General features: G+C 39.9%; 1 protein-coding gene across 1 annotated transcript in view; it reads left to right on the top strand.

Moving 5' to 3' along the window:
* Positions 1 to 14,199, top strand: part of LOC123513131 — a 40,219-nt gene extending 26,020 nt beyond the window's left edge. The window contains 7 exon segments of the mRNA XM_045270025.1: positions 2,744 to 2,929; positions 3,076 to 3,220; positions 5,181 to 5,372; positions 5,528 to 5,613; positions 7,967 to 8,227; positions 12,758 to 12,963; positions 12,965 to 14,199. Of these exon segments, the coding sequence (XP_045125960.1) occupies positions 2,744 to 2,929; positions 3,076 to 3,220; positions 5,181 to 5,372; positions 5,528 to 5,613; positions 7,967 to 8,227; positions 12,758 to 12,963; positions 12,965 to 13,373 (1,485 nt within the window). The 3' untranslated portion in view covers positions 13,374 to 14,199.
* Positions 14,200 to 16,194: the final 1,995 nt, after the last annotated feature.

The following is a 16,194-nucleotide window of genomic DNA, read 5'->3' on the forward strand; positions in this document are numbered from 1 at the left end:
AAGAAAAGAACAGTATGGAACTATGTGATGGGAAAGGAACAAATAATGAAGACTTAAGAGGAAAAAGATCTGAGAGTGATTACACAGGAAAATCTGAGCCCTGATAAACACATAAGCAAGATATTTGGACTATCATATAATATGTTGACTAATAAAAGAGTGGCATTTCAATACATGGACAAAGATATAATGAAAAAAGTCATCACAAGCATGATACGTCCAAGGCTGAAAAATGCAGCAGTGGTATGGTCCCGAGCTCAAAAAAGGATATAAGATAATTGGAAAGGATACAGAAGATTGTTACAAAGATGGTGCCAGACTTAAAGGACCTCACATATGAAGAACAAATGAAGGAAATGGGACTGCCAACTTTACAAGATAGAGGAGAATGAAGGGACCTAGTAACAATGTACAAGATAGTCAGTGGCATTGAAAAGATAGACAAAGAAGTCCTGGTGCTGTTGACAGAAGAAGATGGAAGGACAAGAGGACATGAAAAGAAGATCAGGATGAGGCAGTGTGTGAACGATACTGGAAAATACATTTTTCCACACAGAACAGTGGAAAAGTGGAATGCATTGGATAATGAAGTTGTTACAGCACATAATGTGCATAACTTTAAGAAAAAATTAGATAAATGGAGGTATGGAGACAGGACACTATGAGCTTCGCTCGAACCCTGTACAATACAACTAGATAAATACAACTAGGTAAATACACACACACACCTATATCATTCTTCTCAGTTATTTCTCTCTGCATCTTACGCTGGATGTGTGTGGCCAGCTGTCCTCTGCCTTAGCACCTTTGGTGTAGTAAGGAGGTCCACAAGACTGTCCCTTTCCACCATGGACCAATGGGATTAAGAGTTTGGATGATGTCTATTTACCTAGTTGTATATTACAGGGTTTGAGCAGGGCTCATAGTGACCTGTCTCCATATCTTCTTTGATCCAACTTTTCTTTAAATAAGTGCACATTTTCCAGATGTCCACCATCCTATGGGGAAAACTAAAATTTTGAGCACTGACTCATGATCTTCTTGGGGTGTCCTCTTGTTTGTCTATCTCCATCTTCCGTCAGTGACACCAGATCTTGAGTATCTATCTTTTCCATGTGGTTTACTAACTTATACATTGTTATTAGGTCTCCTCTTTCTTGTCTATCCTTCAAAGTTGGTAGTTCTTGTTCCTTTAGTCTTTTTTATAGGGAAGATCCTTTATTTCTGACACCATCTTTGTAGGATTGTTTTAAGTTTCCTGATGCCCTTCTGCCTGCATGGTGACCACACCACTGCTGCATATTCTAGTCTAGGTCTTATCATAGCAGTTATGATCTTTTTCATCATACTCTTATCCATGTAATTGAACTCCACCCTGATGTTTGTTAGTGTCTTGTATGTTGAAGCAACCCATTTATGTGTCTTTCTGGAGTCAGGGTGTTTTGCATAATCACTTCCAGGTCTTTCTCTTTACTCCTTTTCACTACAACTTTTTCTTCCATTTTGTATTCCCACGTAGATCTTCTATTACTTTTACCCATATCCATTACATGGTATTTCCTAGTATTAAATTCTAATTTCCACTTTTGGCTCCATTCATAGATTTTGTCAATATCTTTCTGCAATTCCTTACAGTCCTCAATGTTCCTTATTACTCTCAAAAGTTTTGCATTGTCTGCAAACAAATTTATGTAGCTACGTAAACCCTCTTGTATATCATTAATATATATGTATTTGGAAGATAATTGGTGCCAACAGTGAACCCTGTGGTATGCTCCTAGTAGCTGTGCTCCAACTTGATGGGATGTCTCTTATCATTATTGTCCTCATTTCCCTATCTATTATGTAATCCATAACCCAGTTGAAGATATTAGCTTTAATCATACAGGGACTGTCACATGTAGGCCTGGAGCTTCTTGCAGCTTTCCCCTGTTCTTATGTTCTTATGTTCTTGCATTTCCCTGCATTCCTCAAATGTGTTTTATTTTCTATAGAAGTCTTCTTTGTGATACTCTATCAAAAGCCTTTTTAATATCCAAATACACTGTGTCAGCCCATCCATCTCTCCCTTGTACTTCATCTATTACTCTTGTATAAAAGCTTAGTAAATTTGTTATGCATGATCTTTCTTTTCTAAAACCAAATTTGGGAGCTATTTATTATTTAATTTTTCTCCCGATATTCTAACCATTTTTTTTTTATTACAATTTCACAGATCTTTCCCACAACACTAGTCAGTGACACTGGTCTATATTTTAGGGACTTGCTCTTTTCCATTCCCTTGGTACCTTCCCTTCCATTAGAGATGCTGTTGATTACATCCAATATTGGTTCCACTAATTGTTCTCTACATTCTCTCAGTGTCCATCCTGACACTCCATCTGGCTCCATTGCCTTTCTTACATCCACTTTTTCTAGTAGTTTATTGATTTTCTGTTTATGCATCACAATATTTCTTAATCCTTCCTGTGTCATTTGGTTGTTTGGTTCTTTGAAATCTCACTCTTCATTGAATACTGATTTAAAGCTCTCATTCATAAGTTCACTCATTTCTTCCATTGTTTCATATATCCTATTTTCCTTAATTAACTTAATGATGGTCTCTCTGTTTGTCCTTTTTCAATTTATATGCTTATAACAGTGTGTGTGTGTGTATTTGTCTGGTGTTTCATCTTGGCCAGCTTGTGTAGGACTGCTTGGCATATTGATAGATAGATAGTTCTCACTATTTACCTTTCTTCAGATCCTGGTAAGAGAAAGGGACACAGGCTTAACCCACAATGTAAGTGTGATGGGTGACCTGACCACACTCACCCTGCCCAACGTGACGTCCTCTCGAGTGGAGGTGAGCATGGCAGCCTCCACCGTGAAGGGCACAGGTAGCGCATCACCACCCACCAGCCTCAACCTGCTCATGACACACCACAAGGTCAGAGAGAGTGAGAGTACATTATGTTGCTATTTGTATATAAGAGGAAGGATTCAGTATGTGTTTGTTATGGATGTTGACCTTTTTCATATGTGCCAACTATTCATACATAAGATGATTGTAGATGGCATTTCCCTGTGGTGCAGGAGCCTGGTGTGGGTGTTGGCTTGATACGGTCAGCCTGGTTCCTGGTGCTAGCAGGCGGCGCTGTGACAATGCTGGTGGTGTTGGTGGGCTGCACGCTGGCAGCCCGATGGTGTGCCCACAGCCTCACCCACTCCTCCCTTCCAGCATTATACTAGCTTTCACCATTAAATCCACTGCATTCCGGATGTTATAGGATTTCCAGAACTGCCTCACAGAAATAGCTCCTTTTGACGAAACGTCTTCCTCAGTGGTGACCTTGGGCTTGGCGGCGGCTTGGGTGGCGGTGTCGGTGGCCTGGTTGGAGGTGGCGGACAGTTCACGATCACTTTCACTTTCATTTGTGGAGTTTTCTATCTCAACCAGCTCATCATTGCTATCTGTTTCATGTCGCATTTTGTCATGAAGGTACTTATAGTATAATAGCTTTACATTGGCTATTATTTCCTGGTCCAGGGGTTGTAATATGGAAGTAGTGTTTGGGGGCAAAAACACGACTTGAACACATGGATGCCTCCCTATGAGGAATTTTGCATGGCCAGGTGCATTGTCTAGAAAGAGAAGGATTTTGAAATCCAGGTTTAGTTCCTCACACTTTTCTTTGCATCAGGGACAAAGTATTTATCGAACCACTCGATAGAAAGTGCTGAGGTCATATAGGCTGAAGCTGTAGTCTCCCAATAAACATTCAGTTGTTGCATATCTGCGTGTTTATAAGGTCTAGGCCTTTTGTATTTGTGAATGATAAGAGGTTTCATTTTGTGGCTGCCAGAAGAATTACAAGTAAAAGAAAGCTGATACGTTCTTTGGACACTTTTACTCCTGGTGCTTGTTTTTCATTTTTAGAAATGAAGGTGGCTTTGGGAGAACGTTTCCAATAAAGGCCAGTCTCATCACCATTATATATCTGGTCTTTGCAATAGCCTCCATCTTCTATTATTTGTTTGACTATTGCGGGATAATTAGCAGCACTTTCACTATCAGCAGAAGATATCTCGCCTTGATACTGTGCATATTTAATGCCACACCGCTTCTTAAACTTCTGCAGCCACCCACAGAAGCATTAAATGCAGGTGGATTTTTTACTTGTTTTTTCTTGCAAACAGCCTGGTAGAATATCCTTGCCTGTTCACGCAGCTGAGGACCATTGATACTAGCTACCTCTCTTGCTCGTCGTTGAATCCACTTCACCAGATAATATTCCATTTCTGCCACTAGACGATTACTTTCATTATAAATACACGTGATGCGGCGCTGTCCAAGTGTGTTTCCTGTGAACAATTTTTTTGCCAATGTCACTGATTTTTTCACTTCATCTTTTTTGCTTTTCAATGTGGAAATAGTACTCTGAGGAATGCCAGTAAGTTTTGTATTTCACTGACTCTATAGCCTTTCTCCAAGAGCTGCAACACTTTATCCTTGTCCTCTGCAGTGTATTTGTTCAGTTTTTTGCCCTTTCGATAATCACGTTTTTCACTTCCGCATTTTTTCACACTTTGTTGTCCTTTACACTCATTTTCGTTCTTATCCACCCCTTGGGCCCTTCCATTGGCTGCGGGAAACATGATGAATGGGATCCAGGTAGCCTGCCCGCACCCGTAAACGACCTTGACCGCACACACTGGTTTTAAACAGAGCGGGGGAAGGCCGCGTGTACTGATACACTCCACAAGCTGCCGCAAGGTGGGAGAGCAATCAAAACAATCGCATCGCGATGCGCGCGTTTTGATTAAAAAAAAAAAAACAGCAATCGAGATTTGTGTAATTTCATCGAGATGTGTGAACAGTGGGTTTTTTATGGTGCAATCGAGATGCGAAATATCGAGGTGAGATTGATCGAGATTCGAGATTCTACTGTACTCTAGTCTCCTGCTCCACTATAGTTTCCTCCTGCCCTATGTACTCTCACTTCCTCCTTACCACTCAACTCGCCTCCTGTCGATTTCTGGCTTTCTCCTTCCCTCCTGATAGTTAACAAACTATTCTTTTTATTCTTTTGGTTATTCTATTTTGGAATAGATAGTTCCAATTGTTATATATGCATGTGAAAAGAATTCAATGTACACTTTGTTCCTAGAATGATCACTTGTATTGATAACTGCTCCCTCAGACATGGGTCACAGCAAGGTGGGTGGCCCCTGGGTGGATGTGGGTGGCCTGTGGACATCTGTTCCCACCCATGATCTCAGCTCTGACAAGTCTGAGAGGAAGCTGCTGGCAAACGGGTCTTCCTTAGCTGATTATGTGGAGGTGGAGGCTGAACCACAGCTCAAATATGAAGTGGGCAACAAACGATTAGGTGAGGGTCTTGTGCACACTGCAAAGGTAAATTGATCATGCACATGTCACTGTTGTCTTGAAATCAGAGTATCAGGTGATGAAAATAAACATTAATATTGTAAAGTGTAGTTAAGCACATACTTCCCACATTCATGTCCGGCCGCTGCATTTCAGAGGTGTGGCCGGGTGGACTGTTGGCCCCCTCACCATCCCCATCTCGAATCTCCTCCTCCTCACACCAAGCCAAGCAGCTGGCCCAGGTTAGGCTTACTGTTGAGATGTATGTGTGTGTATGTCTGTAACATTGCTGAGACTTGTGCTTCTTTTTGTAAATACTTGGTTTTCCTTCAGAATTTCTCCATAATCAAGAATAGCGTAAGTACATACTGTAGGTGTTAGAAGATGATGCATGTTAAATGGAAGGATTTATTAGGAAATTTATTCTTGAACTAGACGATAGGAAAGCCAGTGGTCCTGATGAGCTACATGCCAGAGTACTTAGGGAGGGTGTAGACAGTATTTCTGAAGCACTTAAGTTAATCTTTGAAAGATCACTTAGGTTTGCTGAGATACCTCAGGACTGGAACTTAGCTAATGTTACTCCAATATTTAAAAAGGTAGGAAGGATGATGCGAATAATTATAGACCGATCAGTTTAACTAGTATAGTATGTAAGATACTAGAGAAAATCATTAAGGGTAGTATTTGGGAGCATTTAAATGAGAATAGATTAATTAGAGATACCCAACATGGCTTTAGATCAGGAGGTCCTGTCTTACAAATTTGCTCGATATCTTAGAATATATTACCAAGGAGTTAGATGATGGAAATAGCATAGATGTTATATATCTAGATTTTAGCAAGGCGTTTGATAAGGTACCGCATAGGAGGCTAGTGTACAAATTGAGACTACATGGGATAGAGGGTAGGTTAGTTGATTGGATTAGTGAATGGCTTTCTGATAGGAAACAGAGAGTAGTATTAAATGGGGCAATGTCTGAGTGGAAGGAAGTGGTTAGTGGGTACCCCAAGGATCAGTGCTAGGACCTCTTCTTTTCTTGGTGTACATTAACGATTTAGATATAGGAATTAGTAGCAAAGTATCAAAGTTTGCAGATGATACTAAGATAGCATGTGCAGTACAGGGTGAAAAGGACAATTACAGAATACAACGAGACCTGGACAGGCTGATAGCATGGGCAGACAGGTGGCAGATGGAGTTTAATTCTGATAAGTGTCAGGTTATGCATTTAGGTAAAGACAACACAAACTTTAACTATGAGATGGAGGGATGTTGGCTAGAGGCAGTAGAGGAAGGAAAGGATTTAGGAGTAGTGATAGACAGGACTATGAAATTTTCAAAGCAATGTTTAGAAGCAAGAAATAGGGCAAATAGGATCCTGGGTTTTATAAATAGAAATGTTAGTTATAAAAGTAAGGAAGTGGTGCGTAGCTTATATAATTCCTATGTTAGGCCCCATTTAGAGTATTGCATACAGGCCTGGTCACCCCACTATAGGCAGGATATCAACATGTTAGAAGCAGTTCAGAGAAGAGCAACTAGGATGATACCAGCATTAAAGCACCTGGAGTATAGAGATAGATTAAAGGAATTAAACATGTTTTCATTTGAGAGGAGATGTATAAGAGGGGATATGATAGTTATTTAAAATGTTCTCAGATACAAACTACATAGATGTGAGATCTTTCTTTACCTTAGAGGAGGGAAGTAGGACTAGAAATCATGGCAGGAAGATTAGAAAGCAAGGCTGCAGGTTAGATATAAGAAAATATTTCTTTAGTCATAGAGTGGTAGACTACTGAAATGCATTGCCAGAGACGGTTGTAAATAGCACTAGTTTGACAATGTTTAAAAACAGATTAGATAAGCACTTAAATTTATTAGATATATAATTATGTATAGCACTGCATGATAGTTTTTATAAGAAATTTACTATAGTTAAATAAGACATGGTCCCCATGTATGGGGACCACAAATTGTAGAGGATTTCGCTGCAGGACTTAGGCCTGTTAATGGGCCAAATATTTAGAATTAGTATATAATGTATTGTGTACTTGTAAGTGTATCTTTAAGTACTGATGACGAGGTCACTGTGCGACTGATACAGGATAACCTAGATGGGTCCTGGTGGCCATTTGTTATCCTATTATTTATGTTATGTTATGTTATGTAGTGAGACCATTTGAGGTAAGATAGATTCGATTCTGTTAGGATGTGATGAAATGTGAAGACTTAAGTGAGTAGTGACTGCTGATTCTAGCCATTAGTTTAGATAGAATGATAAAAAGACAGATAAGATTACTTATAAGCATAAGAATATAGAAGTTGACATATGCCAAACACTGAAGTACTCAGACTTTGTCGAGTGATTTAAAGTTACCTAGATGCCACCATCAAAGATGCATTTGGATGGTTATATGGGCCCTAATATGGGTACCACTATAAATAAGATTGCCTGTGCCACTGATGGGCAGAATCTTAACAGCACTTCCCACATATACTCTTCAAGTATGCCTACAGATGCTATAGGCCATAACATTAGTCTTCCTATTCACTGATGGAGCAATCTCAGTGACCTCCCATTCCTGCAGAGTGAGTCGCTGGTATCACAGCCACGCAGGGCAAGTCACTGCATGTTGAGGCAACAGACATCAGGCTCCTATGCAAGCTCCAGCGCCCACCACACGTCCTCCACCTGCCGGAACTCAGACACCGGGACTTGGTACACAGGCAAGTACTGCAATTGCTACCAGGAAGACTCCAAGCTGGGCCTTCACCACGAACCCTTCTGTCCCTCAGCCACCCCCTCTGGCTGCTCCACCATCCTGCATGTCAGCCTTAACCCTCCCTCAGTAAGATTCTACATCTCATGTGTAAAGGAACCATTAAGAGTATGAATAATGCATGTGTGTGTGTGTGTGTGTGTGTGTGTGTGTGTGTGTGTGTGTTGCTTCGTCTGGGATAACCCATACAGGACTGGTAGCCTGGTATGTAAATAAATATATAGATAGATTTCTACAGTTCCAGGTGTGTGTGTGTAATTCACCTCGGTAATCTGCTGGTCACCCAGCTAGTGTGTGTGTGTGTGTGTGTGTGTGTGTGTGTGTGTGTGTGTGTGTGTGTGTGTGTGTGTGTGTGTGTATTTACCTAGTTGTATTTACCTAGTTGTAGTTTTACAGGGCCTGGGCTTTATGCTCGTGTGGCCCCGTCTCCATATCTACACTTATCCAATCTTACTTTAAAAGTGTGCACACTCTTTGCAGACACTACTTCTTCGTCTAAACTGTTCCACGTCTCAATACATCTCTGCGGGAAACTATATTTTTTAATATCTCTCAGACATCTTCCCTTTCTCAGCTTTTTACTATGCGATCTTGTGCTTCGGATGTCATATTCTTCTCTCAAGATCAGTTTCTCATTATCCACTTGGTCCATTCCGTTGATCAATTTATAGACTTGTATCAGGTCTCCTCTCTCCTTCTTTGTTCCAAGGTTGGTAGATCCATAGCCTTTAGTCTCTCCTCATATGTCATCCCTTCAAGTTCTGGGACCATTCTTGTAGCCATTTTTGTAGCCCTCCAATTTTCTTATCTGTTTCTTTTTATGAGGGGTCCACACTACTCCTGCATATTCCAATCTAGGTCTTATAGTATTTATCAATTTCTTCATCATTTCTTTGTCCATGTAGTGAAATGCTACTCCAATATTCCTCAGCAAATTATATGTTTCCCTAAAAATTCTATCAATATGGCTTACTGGTTGATTGTTTTCTTCCATCGTCACTCCTAAGTCCTTTTCCTTTTTGACTTTCTCTAGTTCTACACCATCTCCCATCTTATAGATTCCCACAGGTCGTCTTTCACTCTTTCCCATTTCCATGACATGGCTTTTGTTCACATTGAATTACATTTCCCACTTCTTACTCCATTCCCAGATCTTATTTAGGTCTTCTTGCAGTATTTTACAATCCTCCTTTTGCTTTATAACTCTGCACAGTTTCGTATCATCCGCAAACAAATTTATGTAGCTGTTCACTCTTTCTGGCATGTCGTTAATATAAATGAGGAAAAGTATTGGTGCCAATACTGACCCCTGTGGCACTCCGCTTTCTACTGCTCTCCACTTGGACTTCATATCTTTAACTACCGTCCTTGTTTCTCTGCCCCTCAAATAATTTTCTATCCATCTCAATGTGCTTCCTTTTAAGCCACCCTTCTCCTCTAACTTCCACAGTAATCTTGCGTGTGGCACTTTGTCACTTTTTAAATCCAAGTAGATGCAGTCAACCCATCCCTCTCTCTCTTGTACTCTGTCAACTATTCTAGAATAGAAACTCAATAAATTAGTTACACAAGATTGTCCTTTTCTAAAACCAAATTGGCTATTTGATATTAATTTGTTGTCTTCAAGGAACTCGATCCATTGTTTCTTTATTATTCTTTCACACATCTTGCATATTACACTAGTTAGTGATACCGGTCTGTAATTTAAAGGTTCTTCTTTCCTTCCACTCTTATATATGGGAACCACCTCAGCTCTTTTCCATTCTACTGGCACTGTTCCATTTTCTATTGAGCATTTTATGATGTTGTATATAGGACTTGCTAGTTCTTCCCTACATTCTTTCAGTATTCTGCTTGAGACTTCATCCGGTCCCATTGCCTTCTCTTCATCCAGTTCCTTCATTAACTCTTTTATTTCAAGCTTGGTTACTTTAATCTCTTTCATATAGATTGTCTCTCTATTACCCTGTGGCCTCTCAAATTTGGATTCTTTAGTAAAGACCTCCTTGAATTTTTTATTTAATAGTTCTACCATACTTTTTGGGTCTTCCACCATCCCATTCTCTCCTTTTAACCTTTCTATTGTTTCTTTTTGCCTAATTTTTCCATTTATGAATCTATAGAACAATTTTGGTTGCTCCTTACATTTTTCGACAATATCTTTTTCGAAGTTTTTTTCCTCTTCCTTCCTCACCTTAACATATTCATTTCTCGCTGCCTTGAAGTTTTCCTTGTTTGTTGGATTCCTATTTCTCCTCCACCTTTTCCATGCTCCATCTCTTTTCTCCTTTGCCCTAGCACACCTTGCATTAAACCAATCTTTCTTTCCTTCTTCTTTTGGTCTATATTTTGGGACATATTCCCTGACTCCTGTTTTGTATATTTCCAAAAATAAGTTATATTTGTCTTGCATTGTCTCGTGAGTTTTCCATCTCTTCCCAGTGTACGTTTTTAAAATAGTTCTTGAGATTCTCAATATCAGCCTTTCTGTAATTTAATCGGTCTCCTTTGTATGAATCATCTCTATCTTCCTTTCCTTCTTCTATATCTATTTCTAATATTGCATGGTCACTCTTTCCCAATGGGCACATATCTTATATCGTCATTCATTTGTATACCCCTTGTAAAAACTAGGTCCAATCTCGCTCGTCGTTTCCTCTGAATCTTGTGCATTCCTTTACTCTCTGGTCCATCATATTGTCTATCATTAGGTTTAAGAATCTTTCTCCCCAGGCTTCTTCCCTCATACCACTTTCATAATTTTCCCAGTCCACTTCTTTACAGTTGAAATCTCCTACTAATATCACTTTTCTCCTTTCTTTAACGATTCTCATTAGACTCCTTATTGTGTCACCTATCATGTCTTTATATTCTTGATTGGTCCATGAATTTGTTTTTGGTGGCACATATGTTACAATGATTGTCATCTCTTTTTTATTAATATGCATCTTAATATACAATACTTCTGCTTTTCCTTCCCCACATTCCACTTGATTGATCACTATCTCTTTCCTTAACATTATCATGACTCCTCCTCCTCCTTTACCCACTCTGTCTCTTCTCCATACATTATACCTATTATCCAAGACTATTTTGATTTCCTCATTTAGTTTTGTTTCAGCCAGGCATACAATATCTTGATATTCTTTCCTTATGTAATCTCTTAATTCTAATTTACTTGATAAAACCCCGTCTATGTTCGTATACATCATTTTTAGTCTTTTGCCTTTATCATTTTTAGTTAAACTTGTTCCACTTTTTTTCTCTTCCTTCTCGTTTATATACCATTTCCTTATCCTGTCTCCTAGAATTCTCCAAAAAAATGTCTTCTTCTCCTCTTCTGACCTTTCATTATTCTTTTCCCTTACTACTGCTGCCAGTTCATTATATCTCTTCCTTTCTTCCTCATTTCTATTTTTCTTTATATAGATATCCTTGCAGCCTTCTGTTTCTCTAAGTTTTGTTGTTCTATATGATATTTCTTCTGTTGCTGCTTGTGATTTTAGTAATATTTTAATTGGTCTCGTTTTTCCTTCTTGATATGGTCCCATTCTGTTTATTTCTTCTACTTCCTCTTCCAAGTTCTGCCTATCTTTGTCATTAAGATTCTTCAGTAGGTCTTTGACTGATTTCATTTCTTCTTTTTCTCTTTTTGGTCTATATTTTATATTTTTTTTTTTATTCCAAATACGACTACACTCTTCTTTTTTCTGCAATTTCTCTAACTAGATTTTCTTTTGTCTTGAGGACTCCTATCATTTTGTTTGTCATATTTTCTTCTTTTCTTTAAGTTGTTCTTGAATCACCTCCTGAAAATCAGCCTTATCTTTCTTATCTTGGACTCTCCATGCTTGTACTTCTTTTTTAATCACGTTCTGTACTCTTTCCTCTTCCTTGTTTACTAGGTCTTTCAGCTTCTCCTTTTCTTTCTCGGCTTTTCCGAGTCCTTCTTCCATCTGCTTCTTGTAGTTAGCTACTTCCTTTTTTAGTTCTTCGTTTTCCGCTCTTAGCCTAGCTTCATTTTCTGCCACTTTTCTTATCCTTTCTCTGTCTTATAAACTCCATTTCCTGTTCTTCATTCTCTTTCATTTCCATCTTCTCCTTTATCAGTTTATCTAGTTTACATTCAATATTGAACACTCTCTTAAGTAGTGAAGTTGTCGTATCGAACCCTTCGAATACGCGTTCTCCCTCACCATCATAGTCATCATCAGCCCCTTCTCTATTCTCATGTCTGCATTTGGATGGAATATCTTTTTCACTCATTATTCTTTAATAATTGATTTCATGAAGAGAGGAAAAAAAAAAAAAAAAAAGTCCACACTACCTGCCCAGGCCACTGTAAATACTGTACAACAGGTGTAGTGAAGATCAGCTGATCGTCGGAACTGCGCCAGTGCGTCCGCCCTCAACCGTGTGTGTCTGTGTGTGTGTGCATGCTTTGTCTTGCCATGTGTTTGTGTTTTATAGGTGTTGGCCTGGTGTACAGATGGATGTCTTGTGTGTGATAATCTTTGTTCATGTTCTCTCTATGTGCTGTGTATTATTGAATGAGCATTTTGTTCCATAAACTAATTTGTTTGTGTGTGTGTTCCACAGGACTATGCCTGCACCTCCGTGGGCACAGACACGTATGAGGCTGTCACCACATATGAGGAGGCTGGCACCCCACTGGACCTTGGACCAGGGAAGCGGCCGTCCACCACATGGCAGCTGAGACTCAATACAGAGTCCACCACAGACCTGTCCATGGACTGCTATAACTACTCTGACGACGACCCACAGTCCTTCAGCGACACAGAGGCTTTTCTTCATTCCACAGGAGCTCCGCAGACGAGATGCCTCCAAGGAGAATGACTCATCCTGCGAGGACCTTTACCGGCCCCTCAAGGAACAGGTGCCTGCCAGGAGGACTGCGAGTGACGATGCTTTCCAGCGAGAGTTGCAAAAAGTTGTAGAAAAGAAATCTGATCAGAACAAAAGCAAACAAAGTAATTCCCTCAGGTATCTTTACTGTGTGACAGAATCTCCCTCAAACTGTGACTCTACCTCCACCAAGCCTCTCTCAGCAGAAAGCCTGAAGAGGATAAGCTCCCGTTCCTCCATGTCACAGGACAGCCTGGAGAACCAGTTTGAGCAGACGCTGCGCATGATCTCGCAGGGAGCGTCCTGCAACCTGGACTCAGACAGTGTGTCATTGTCTGCCTTTGACTGAAACCCTTTGCCTGCAGTGTTGAGCATCAAAGTCAATTCAGGGAGAGTGGATGTTCAGGTGCACAGTCTTCTGAGAACAGTGAGTGCTTTCTTTCATGGAACACAACTTTCCCCACAACAGTGGTGAGACTCAGCATGAATACACATACTTTGCTGTTCACAACTAACACAGCCGAGTAGAATGACTCCTTGCATTCAGTGTTATCTCATTATATTATTATTATTATTATTATTATTATTATTATTATTATTATTATTATTATTATTATTATTATTATTATTATTGTTGTTGTTGTTGTTGTTATTATTATTATTATTATTATTATTATTATTATTATTATTATTATTATTATTATTATTTCTAACAGGTCAGGGGTGTAGAGATTAGCAGCCTGAGCTCATACTGAAGAGGCACTGGGATTGGATCACAGGCCAGAAACAAAATTAGGTTTGTCTTTCACACACTGCAGTCTGTTCATTTCTTCAGTGACTGGTGTGTGGTGCAAGCCAGGCACCTTTGACCTTGCACCTCAGCAGATGCAGAAGGCTAGCAACCCTGTCCTTATGTGTGTGTGTGTGTGTGTGTGTGTGTGTGTGAGAGAGAGAGCAGCAAAAGAGAGTTAGCCAATGTGTGTTTGGTGTACAACAAACAATATCACATAATTGAGGAGACATGACCAGCCAAGACTACATACTGTTGTGTTTTACTCATGTGGCACTCATGATTTAGAATGCTCAAGGTACGTCACTTGTGTCAGAACAGCGAATGGTGTGTAAAAATATTTTCCAGCTGCAGATTTGTATGTTGTCATGAAATACATATAATGATGAGCTCAAATGTACTCTCTTATTTTACAGTGATTCCTTTTCTCTTTTTTTTATCTCTTAATTACTTTGTTTAGAGTGTGCAGCAAGATTGTTTAGAGTGTGCAGCAAGATGGCCTACAAGATTGTTCCTCTCCACCAGGGGCTGATGGCAGCTAAGGGTATCATGAGAAGTGCTTGTGTGTGGTATTTTGTCTAGGCCACCCTGTATGGGATTGCCAACCAAGTATATAGATGGACATTCATGTACTGTGTTGAACTGTCTCCATCACAGTATTAATTGGCCTATGTAGTTGCACATCTCATAAGAAGCCAGTTGATATTGGATTGCTGGCTTAGTAGTATATAGATCAACATAGGTAGTGTATGATGAAGATCTTTTCCAATAGTACTCATGTGCAGGATGATGAATCACTCTCAGGAAAACAGCAATAAAAATCTTTTGTTTCTTTCACATACATTTTATTAAAACTATTGAGGAGCTGAGCATTTTCAACACACATACTCACACACACACACACACACACACACACACCCCTCATAAAAAGAAACAGATAAGGAAATTGGAGAGGCTACAAAAAATAGCTACAAGAATGGTTCCAGAATTTGAAGGGATGACATGTGAGGAGAGACTAAAGGCTATGGATCTACCAACCCTGGAACAAAGAAGGGAGAGAGGAGACCTGATACAAGTTTATAAATTGATCAACGGAATGGACCAAGTGGATAATGAGAAACTGATCCTGAGAGAAGAATATGACATCCGAAGCACAAGATCGCATAGTAAAAAGCTGAGAAAAGGAAGATGTCTGAGAGATATTAAAAAATATAGTTTCCCACAGAGATGTATTGAGACGTGGAACAGTTTAGATGAAGAAGTAGTGTCTGCAACAAGTGTGCACACTTTTAAAGTAAGATTGGATAAGTGTAGATATGGAGACGGGGCCACACGAGCATAAAGCCCAGGCCCTGTAAAACTACAACTAGGTAAATACACACACACACACACACACACACACACACACACACACACACACACACAGCTCCTTACAGGCACTTGTGAAGGATATAGGTTTTATCACAGAAGGATGTTTTGGTCCTTTGTGAGCATACAAGGACATGTGTCAGGTAACATTGAGGTGTTAGGGAGTGGTGAGTCATGGTGCGAGGTGCGCCGCTAGCCAGTCTCCCCGGGCCATCTGCTGCAGGGACGGGATGCCTGGTTGTCACACGGGTGAAGGTGAGCCAAGTGTCTATCTCTCCTGTCATCTGCACTCCTCACTTAGTGGAGCATCAAGACACTGTGGGAACTAAGTCGACCACCACTCACATGTCATTTCTTTTGTTTTTTTGTCATTATCTCTGTTTATGTATATTTTTCCAGGAGTGGTCGTGAAAACTCAGTTGACCACCACTCTCTTGTCATTTCTTTTTTGTTTTCATTGTCATATGTTTACATATATTTTTAGGGGAGTGGCAGTAAGCAGGCTTCTCATCAGTTTGTACTCATTGGTTGGTTTCTTCAGAAAGTGTCCAGAAACCTTTCCTCCTGTTTCCTTCCTTCACCTCCTCCAGTGACATACTACTGCACCATTAATGCTGCCACATTTTGTTTTCTTTGATCAGCTGATTGGCTCTGGCATTCATGTCTCATGGTGGAATCACTTTCAATCACTCTGCATATGTACACATAAAATTACCCTTGTTGTGTTTGCTCATAAAGAGAAAACACGTTTGGTGAAACTTTTGCCAGGTGACTCTTAATTTTTCAAGAACCTGAGTATGTTTTCATTGTGTCTGTGAGAATCCCTCTTCACACTAAACCAAGGCACTGACACCACTACTGAATCTTTCAAGTGATTCCCATTCCAGCAATACCAAGATACTGACAAAACTGTATGCTACTCTTTTCAGGTCATTAAAGCATTCTACAAAACAAAGCCCAAGTAAGGCAGGAGACGGTGAAGAGAGGAGGTGTCTGGACTGGAATGCTGGAT

Source organism: Portunus trituberculatus, chromosome 35 (genome assembly GCF_017591435.1).
Source record: "Portunus trituberculatus isolate SZX2019 chromosome 35, ASM1759143v1, whole genome shotgun sequence".
Classification (NCBI taxonomy): domain Eukaryota; kingdom Metazoa; phylum Arthropoda; class Malacostraca; order Decapoda; family Portunidae; genus Portunus; species Portunus trituberculatus.